A 9,918-nucleotide genomic window follows, 5' to 3' on the forward strand; every position below is an offset into this window, starting at 1 on the left:
AATTGGGTCCTCACAGCACTGATTGCACCAGAGGTAAAAAAATAAAAAAAAAAAGCCTGCACTTCAGAGTGTACAGCTTTCTAGTGGAGAGAGCCCTAGTGTTTAACAGAGTCTCTGCTACCTTAGCTGAGAGGCCTGCCTCTACATAGTATCCAGGCCCAGAGGGCGCAGGTGTGCCTTGGGATGAAAATCAGTCTCTGTTACAAAAAACCTGGTCTCTGCCTAGAGCAGAATTTGCTGCACCAGCCTGAACAGAGGGTGTGAATACAGACCACCCTGATGATTGACATTGGAAATTACCATAGTGCTGTCTGTGCACACTACAAATGGTAGCCCATTAGGTGTGGTAGAAAGTGTTTCATTGCTAGAAACACAGCTCTTATCTCCAGAAAGTTTATTTCTCTTGACATGAGAGAAGAGAGCCCTCCCAGAGGCAGGCGGTCCAAGACTGCTCCCTGGCCTGAAATTGAGGCATTTGTCAAAATAGTCTTGAGACAATGACGTGCCCCTAGAGTGGGACCCAAGTTCAGGAACCGCAGTCTTTTCCACATTGTAACATCGAACTTGGCATCAGGCCAACAGAGGGAGCCCTCACCCAAATTCTAATGCACCCATGAAGAACACTTTCGGGGTTTTGTATTCTTAAGCAGAGTGTTTGCAACGCCACAACATGAAGTATTGTTCCCAGAACATACCAAGCCTTGAGTGGATTATATTACTGTTGGATTTACTGTGTATGGACTTTGTTTCATGTTTTCCAGTTTTTGAGTTTTTGCTTTGCTTTTTGGTGCTAATAAAGCTTGCTTATGGATCCTCAACCTTCTGCATCAGGCCGGTCCTTACACACATAAGAAGGGTATGAAGTGAAAGGCGCATATCCATTATCACCCTGAGGGGATGCATGTGGGGATGAAAGTCAGCAACCCTGAGACAGAGCTGGAATGGCCTCTTGTGAAGCAGACCCAAATAACATTGGCTGCTGCCACCATGAGGCTGAGCACTCTGTGCAAGAGAGAGGCTTTAGCCTAGCCAAATAGCTTTCACTCCTGACAGGATGGAAGCCACCCGAGCAGGAAACAGACATGCCTGCATCGTGGTGGAATCTCAAACTACCACAAGAAGTCGGTTCTTTAAGAAGGAGAAAATACACATTTTTCTGGGTTCAACATGAGGCCTAGAGACCTCAAATGGGCAAGCACAGCATCTTAATGACTGGCCGCAATGGCCTTCAACTATGCCAGAATTAGACAGTCATCCAGGTAATTCAGTACACAGATGCCCTAGAGATGCAGCGGCCCCATGATCAAAGCTGTCGCACTGCCTCAGCGGACATGGGACCCACGCCACAAGATGCAGAAGCTTGGCTAAGCTACAACCAAGTGGAATCAGAACTTGTGAACAGAAAGTCTGTCTCAATGTACGGAGCCAGTTCCCCTGAGAGCCGACCGGGCATGCTCCGCTCCCAAACAAACAATGCAAAGAGTGTATGTGCGACACATCCTCCATGATAAAACGATGACAAGGATGCACACACCACTTAAACTGCTTGCTTTTCTAATGTCTTATTTTTTTCCCTAGTCTAGACAGACAGGACAAACAATTGACACAAACATACACAGTGTGCTTCCTGAAGACAAAGAATCTGGAGTAATATGTCGTAGCACTTACATGTAGCCCTTATATGAACTTGTTGGTGCGTATTCCCTTGTCAAGTGTTCTGTCTGAGCAATTTAATTGGGCACAGCCACAATAGTTCAGGCTTTTGAACTCAAATGTCTTACTACTTCGGACACAGCCACACTCCATCAGTCCTCAAGTTCAACTAAAATAATACACAGTTTGTCACAGTACATCAGACAAAACCACAGTACCACAGTCTGGTTTTTCGTGTTATATTTTAAAACAGTCTGCTTATCCACAGTACTTTGGGCTTAGAACTTAAGTTTAAAGCGCTGTCAGAGAATGTCAGACAAAACCACACTACCTTCGGTTATTGTTTTAAACTTTACAGGGACACAGTGTGTCAGGCCCTTTACTTTATACTTAACTATTTAGTTATAATTCGGCTGGCAAACTGAATCGGGCTGATTCAGTTACTTTAGAATTGTAAAAAAGTATATAAGAACAACACAACAAGTTTCAGTTACTTTAGAAACCTATAAACCTAAGCACTTTGCTTCAGTTACATTAGAAACAAAGATTCCAATACAACTCTGTCACCAAGCTGCCTCAGGTTGATCCTGCTCAAAACATTTTATCTCAAAATTCCTCAAAGATCCTGCTCAAACATTTTATACTGTTTTTCCTGACTGTAATTTAAATAGGATTTCGCTTTAAATGTAAATTGTAAGAACTGAGTATCACTAAAATGGCGGGGTGATAAAATCCTGCTGGATGTCCTGCTGCTGATCCCATATTAATAATTGATTTGACTAAGTGTTCTAAATGTTTGGTAAAGCTGCATTGAGACAATGTTCATTGTTTGAAGTGCTATACAAATAAAACAGTATTAATTTGAATTAAACATATTCCTCTATGATATTTAAGCCTTTGTGGGAATGAGCTATTTCTGATGTGTACCATGCAGTGGAATCTGGGTTGAGGCAGAGAAGAGAAATGAGATTGAGAGAGTGTTTACACTGTTATAGATGTTATAGATGGAAAAAATGAACAATAAGCAACCAAAAAAAAAACCACACAGAACTCTTTCCTCACATAAGCAGTTCAAGAACATGCCATATTATTTAATAAAAAATGAAATGATGCTCTTATTTGCAATCAAAAGAAGTGAAAAGGGGTTATTTATGAAAGAACTTTGATTAATGCAGAGTCTGTTTGAAATATTTGCAGAGTTATAATTAATTTAATGCACCTCCTAAACCACGGGTAAAACAGAGCATAAATAACTGGATTAATGGTGGAATTAAGACAAATCATAATCATAACTTTCTGAATACTTTCTAACTGTATTTCAATAACATATCCAATTAAACTGCAAATAAAATATGGAAGTAAACACATCAGAAACACAGACACTAAAATGCCGAGGACTTTAGCTGCTTTTCTCTCAGATTTCATGGAGTGTGAGGTGATTTTCTGTGTTTTAGGTCGTGTGTGATTATTAAGCTCTCTGATAGCAGTGGCATGTTTCTTAGCAATCACAAAAACTCGAGTATAAAATATGATTATGACAGAAAGTGGAAATATAAATGAAAATACAAGATCAATTACAGACCAAACCTCATTCAGAGCGAAAAAACAATCTTCAGGACACAATATTAAATTCATGAAATTTCCATTGTAATGCATGAGTGCTAAGATATAGACCCCCACCACACACCAGTCTAAAACAATTACAATGCAAGTGATCCTCACAGAGACTCTGTTCATGTAGAGAAAGGGGTTTGAGAGAGCCAAATACCGATCCACAGCAATCAGAGCGATATTATAGATGGATATGATTGTGATGAAAGAAGCAATGAACCAAAAACTGATACAGAAACCTTTCCCAAAAATCCAGCATGACTCAATTGTCCAGATGAACATTGGGAGCATTACAAAAGCACCAATGAAGAAATCCGACACAGCCAGAGAGAGCACCAGCATGTTGGTTGGTGTGTGAAGCTGCTTGAAGTGAAGAACAGAGATGATGACCAGCAGATTTCCACACACTGTTAGCAGAACCACAGCAGCTGAACACACGTACAGTAAGATATAAACTGCAGGAGATACAGATCTCTCTGGACAGGAGAAATGCTCACAGCGGTCAGACTGATTAAACTCCGTCAGGTTCATCAGTACAGCATTTCTAACAGAAAATGTAAGTCATAATCAAATGAATCATGGCTCAGGAGCGCTGGTGATTTTATAGAAATTAGTCACACCTCCCTAATTTGAGTGACAGTATGATAGATATGATGTCATGGATTGTTGTAACAAAGGGCCTCAACTAATAATTTACAGAATGTTTCCTCTAGCTCATGTGATTTTCACTGGACTGATATGTAAATATTATTTTTCTTGTTTAAGGATGAGCAATGCTGATTTTGTGGCTGGAATTAAAATATACTATTCCTTACAGAATATCAAACATACTGCTCTGTTGTGTATAGGGATGTAGTACATTGTACATTCCTAATTTGAGGGAATTAAACAGCATTCAAACTAATAAAGCTGGTTCAAGCATTTTAAGGATTTCTTTGGTTACGGAAAGTAAGCACACTGTTAATGAAGACTTTTCTCTCACATTTCAAGTGTGAGGTATTTTGTGTGTTTTAGGCCGTGTGTGACTAAAAGGATTAGTTTAACATAGGAGGGATGAAAGGAACAACACCTTATATGACGCCTCCGCAGGATATAATGCTTTACTTCCTGTCTTGAGGTCTTCAGGGATGTGGCTTTTTTTTTTACAAGATCTGAGGCTAGTAAATGATTGTGCTTTTACCCATACCCCTACAGTGCTTATCACAAATAATATATTATTTTGAATACCCCAAATTGGGCCTGACTTTCAGTCAGTGATCTAGCTATGGCCTTTTTCAGGATTCCTATAAACCCTTCTTGGCAATATTGATTTGCCTTTAACCTTCTGTGGGAAGTGATGGACCACAACGCTATGTAGAATCACCTACCATCTTTTCATAAGCATTAACTAGAACATTTGAGTGTTTCTGCCCCAAACCTGGAAGTGTACTGATTAGTTATGTTGATCTCTGATCATTCGCTAAATAACCAGTAATGAAGACACACTGTATTTACTCTGGTATCCACATCCTGTCAATGGCCACAAGGTGGTGCCAAATAATTTGCACTTGTGTATAGGTCAAGATTAAAATTGTAGCAATTGCTGCCTTTTCAAGAGTCAAGATGAAGTAACAGATGATGACTGGCTAATGCCACATGTGAATAGCTGAATATGCTAAAATAATTCAACCATTGACAGATTTAGCTCATGGATTATTCTGTCAGAGTCAATATCAATCAGCACTCGTGCACCACAAGGGAACATGCTCTCTCCTATAGTACCATTATATCCTTCTCAATCCCATTAACTGCCAGAGCAAGGACACTGGGATAAAAATTCCTAATGACAGTTTGTGTAACTACCTTTCTCAGAAGTTATGAACAGTCACAACTGAACCAAGAGAACTCATTTCCACAACAGCTTCTTCCCATGTGCTATCAATCTCATCATTCAGGACCTGTCTTCTTCTGGGTTCTTGACTCAGACTTACTCAAGTTGTGCATTTTGAATTAATTCTATAGCAATTACATAAAACATTATTATCTGAAATAAAATATATATATATATTATTTTGCACTGTATTGTCTGATTACTCTGTGTATCAGTTATCATGCTTTCCTTCCTAAAGTCAGTGACTCTTACAGATTCACTGAGTTAAAGAAGAGAATAAAATGTAAAATCATGCTCTAACACACTGGCTGGTGAACAATCCCCAATGCAAATGTTTATATTCCTGAAAATATTTAAATGTCCACCGTCAGAAGATGGTTATTTATATTCTTTTTTTCATAGATAACGTCACATGCAGATAAGACATATTAATGATTAAATTTAGGCCAAACTGATATCATAAAACATGTTAAACATTTGCTGCAGCAGCATCACTACAAAGAGAACACTCACTCGCCCCCTCAGTTATCAGGGCTTCATTACAGATATGCTGGACAAATATGTCATTGCCTATTTTGATGATATTCTGGTATTCACCCCTTTGCAGGAAATCCATGAGCTTCAAGTCCACCAGGTTCTCCAGAATCTCGCACAGCATTAGGTTTTTCTAAAAGGGGAGAAGAATGAGGTTTAACTGGGTACCATCACTATATCATTAACCCAGAATAAGTTTTAGAATTGTTTTAAAAAACACACTCAAAAGCAACTGCATCCGTTTCAGCCTCCTATAATCAGACACTTTTTTTCATGGAAATGAAAAGTAATGATTACTATAAAAAGTACACAGTAATGTTTTATTTCATTTATGAAAATGGTCTTCAGCTCACTGCATGTTAAGATGTAGTATTCATGATTTTCCCCAGATAATATATATATATATATATATCATGCTTTCCTTCCTAAAGTCAGTGACTCTTACAGATTCATTCATATATGTATATATATATATATATATATATATATATATATATATATATATCGATATTTTTAATGATTTAATCCGTATTTTAAGCTTCTGAAACAAAAATGTTTCCCACCCACACTGTATACTGTATACTGTATCTACATATAATACAGTACAGTATACATTATATTGAAATTTGATTTGTTACAGAAGCTGAAATTAAATGTAATATAACAGCAATGTTTAGACACATTATCATAAGGAGTGAAAAATGATTTTCATGAAAGAACACTGATTAATGCAGAGTCTGTTTGAAATATTTGGAGAGTTATAATTAATTTAACACACCTCCTAAACCACGGGTAAAACAGAGCATAAATAACTGGATTAATGGTGGAGTTAAGACAAACCAAGATTGTGATTTTCTGAAATGTTTCTGTTTGTATTTCAAAAACATCACCTAATAAACTGTAAATATAATATGGAAATAAACACACCAGAAACACAGACACTAAAATGCCAAGGACTTTAGCTGCTTTTCTCTCAGATTTCATGGAGTGTGAGGTGATTTTCTGTGTTTTAGGTCGTGTGTGATTATTAAGCTCTCTGATAGCAGTGGCATGTTTCTTAGCAATCACAAAAATTCGAGTATAAAATATGATTATGACAGAAAGTGGAAATATTAACGAATATACAAGATCAATTACAGTCCAGATCTCATTTATAAGGTAAAAACATTCTCCAGAACACATTACAGAATTTGTGAAGTTTCTATTGAAATACATGAGTGCTAAGATATAGACCCCCACCACACACCAGTCTAAAACAATTACAACACAAGTGATCCTCACAGAGACTCTGTTCATGTAGAGAAAGGGGTTTGAGAGAGCCAAATACCGATCCACAGCAATCAGAGCGATATTATAGATGGATATGATTAATAGGAAACCACAAATTAACCAAAAAACAGTGCAGAAATCTCTCCCAAAAATCCAGCAAGACTCAATCGTCCAGATGAACATCACCGGCATCAATAAAGCAGCAACAAGGAAATCCGACACAGCCAGAGAGAGCACCAGCATGTTGGTTGGTGTGTGAAGCTGCTTGAAGTGAAGAACAGAGATGATGACCAGCAGATTTCCACACACTGTTAGCAGAACCACAGCAGCTGAACACACGTACAGTAAGATATAAACTGCAGGAGATACAGATCTCTCTGGACAGGAGAAATGCTCACAGCGATCAGACTGATTAAACTCTGTCAGGTTCATGAATACAGCATTTGTAAAAGAAAATGTAAAAAGTTATAACCTAAAGACTTATGGCTCAGAAGCTCTGGTGATTTTATAGTTGAGAAATTAGTAACACCTCCCAAATTTGAGTGACAGTATAATAGATATGATGTCATGGCTTGTTGTAACCAAGGGTGTAATTTTGGTTTGAGAAGTGAGGGGGACACAAAATCGGGGAAAATTTTTTCGATTTGAATCCCATTTCTTGCATTTACATATATTTTCGGACTATGGTGATACAAAATCCAGGAAATGATTAAGTTGATTATGATGATAAATTCTGCCAAAAAAAAATAGTAGGCTACTAAACTGTGTATATAAAAAAGATGTCTTACTTATGCAATTGTTTGATAGCAATCACCAAGACTTGAGAGAATTATTTTATAAAGTCAAAAATGTTCACCATTAATGTTTTGTGTGTGAATCAAATTTAAATAATATGAGACTCAATTTCCACTGTAGAACAAACTTTTATTGCAAACTAACCACTGGTCCTGAAAATGTCAAATGTGCATCTCTTCATGTATCCTAACTATCCACCATTCTATATTGTCCTGTCACCTCTTCTCACATGAAAGAACCAAACACATGCTTCCTGTACTCATTCGCCAGAAAAAAACTCCTGGCAAATGTTTTCCTTGCTGATTTATCCAGTATTTCTTTGTGAATGTGACAGACTGCTACACTGTTAATGCGAATCTGTAACATTGTGCTTCTCAGCCATGTCTTCAACTTCTTTAGAGCACTGAAGCTCCTCTCTGCTTCAGCAAAGGCAGTAGGAACACCCATAAGAAGTCGTACAAGTGCTTCTACTTGGTTGAAAAAACCACGGACTTCAGGTGAAATAGTTGCGGCCTCTGAAGCATTTGCGTATGTGTATTGGAGCTTAAACATGTTCAGCTGCACCTTCAGTGACCTTTGGTTTAATTCAGGATACTGGTCCACCACAGCAGTGTCCATCTCCCCAGTTAGCAGGACTTCCTCTAACTTTGCCAGTGTTTTTAGACCACCCTGATCAAACCTCTCCTTCAGCTGGATGTCCACAGTATCCAGCACCATGAAGAAGTCAGCTCTGTAGTGTTCTTCTGGGGTTGTAGGTGTGTGTGCAGTAGTGGCAGCATGGACGGGGCATAGTTATGGGCTGAATATTTAGCTTGGTAATCATCTCTATTGTGTGACTGTATATCTCTTGGAACTTCTCAGTTCTCTTTGCCCTCAGGGTGGTCCTTACACAATCTGCTGCAGAGAGCATACCAGACACTGTTTCTGTCCTCTTCTGCAGCAATCCAACTCCTGGATTACTTCATTGGCCATCATGAGTCCTAAAACTCTGGTACCTTTTCCAAATCTCTCTAGCAACCCTCTTGCTGTCACACCAGTGTTTGAAGCATCTGTCTGGGCCATGTCCTTTAAGCTGAGTAGCTCAGACTAGTATTGACGTAGCACAGACCAGATTGCTGGAGCCCTAATCATCCATCTTGTTTGACACAAGGGTTGCAGGTTGCTAACTATCCCTCAAGCTGCAGTTGCAATGTTCACAAATTTTGTTTTGTATTTGCCTCACATTTGTACAGACAGCCAAGCTTGTGGACCCAATTCAGGGCATCAGATGTCAGTGATGATGCTGTGCAAGCAGCCTAGGTGACCAGATCTGCACAGTGGGTGCCACAGTGTACATACAAAGCCAGTGGCTGCTTCTCCCTTATCCTGGCCTGTGCTCCATTTCTGTTGCCTGACATGTTCTCTGCACCATCATATGTTTGTCCATGCAGACCAGACAGTGGATATTCAAGCATAACAACAAGTCTGTGGCAACTTTTGCAAGGTTTTCCCCAGTTGTGCTTGAAACTTTGTAAAACCCCAAGAAGGCCTCGTGGGGGACCAATTCATGGTCTACATACCTGACGTTCCTTCAATGTCCTGTGTTCCATCAATAATAATGGAACGGTGCAGCTTTGGCTGACGATAACTGGACATCTATTGGTTTTGTTTTTTTGTAGTGGGTAGTGACAGCAACTTTGTGTGCACTGCTTTGGGCATGTTCTGCAAATTTTTGAGTTGCCTTTTTCCAGTTTCGGTAACCAGTTTTGATAAATGTTAGATCTGCATTCTTGGCCAAATTTGATTTTTCATGCCCAAAATCTTGAGCACAGAAAAAACACAAGATTCTATTGACTCCTGGACTGTAGTGGAGCCAAGGAAATTCACAGTACCACTTTTTTTTTGGAACTGTAGCATTTTGTTGGTGAGCTGCTGCACTACAATGAGCTTTGGGTTAGCATGGTTGGGTTCAGCTTTTTGCTTGCCTGCCTGCACTTCTTCACTTGCACCTGTCCCCTCAGGTCTCTCCTATGAAATATTAAAATGTGCTAGCCAGTTTCTGAGATAAGACATAATAAAATTAAATTACATGACCCTTTACACAGCACACACCTGCAAGTCTGAGCTGCTTCTCCCTGTCTCACCCTCCCTGTCTTGAAGCCTCCTCACCTCATCTGTCCTCTGATAAGAAAACATCACAGAAATAA

At 39.0% G+C, this 9,918-nt stretch overlaps 2 protein-coding genes across 2 annotated transcripts; both read right to left on the reverse strand.

Moving 5' to 3' along the window:
- Positions 1-2,802: 2,802 nt before the first annotated feature.
- On the reverse strand, positions 2,803-4,030 carry LOC131354964 (trace amine-associated receptor 13c-like). Its single transcript, XM_058393103.1, has one exon. The coding sequence runs from the start codon at positions 3,793-3,795 to the stop codon at positions 2,803-2,805; it is 993 nt and encodes a 330-aa protein (XP_058249086.1). The 5' UTR covers positions 3,796-4,030.
- Positions 4,031-6,376: 2,346 nt separating this feature from the next.
- Positions 6,377-7,369, reverse strand: LOC131354961 (trace amine-associated receptor 13c-like). The gene has a single exon (XM_058393095.1). It carries the CDS (start codon positions 7,367-7,369, stop codon positions 6,377-6,379), a length of 993 nt encoding a protein of 330 aa, XP_058249078.1.
- Positions 7,370-9,918: the final 2,549 nt, after the last annotated feature.

Source organism: Hemibagrus wyckioides, linkage group LG06 (genome assembly GCF_019097595.1).
Source record: "Hemibagrus wyckioides isolate EC202008001 linkage group LG06, SWU_Hwy_1.0, whole genome shotgun sequence".
NCBI classification, from domain to species: Eukaryota; Metazoa; Chordata; class Actinopteri; order Siluriformes; family Bagridae; genus Hemibagrus; species Hemibagrus wyckioides.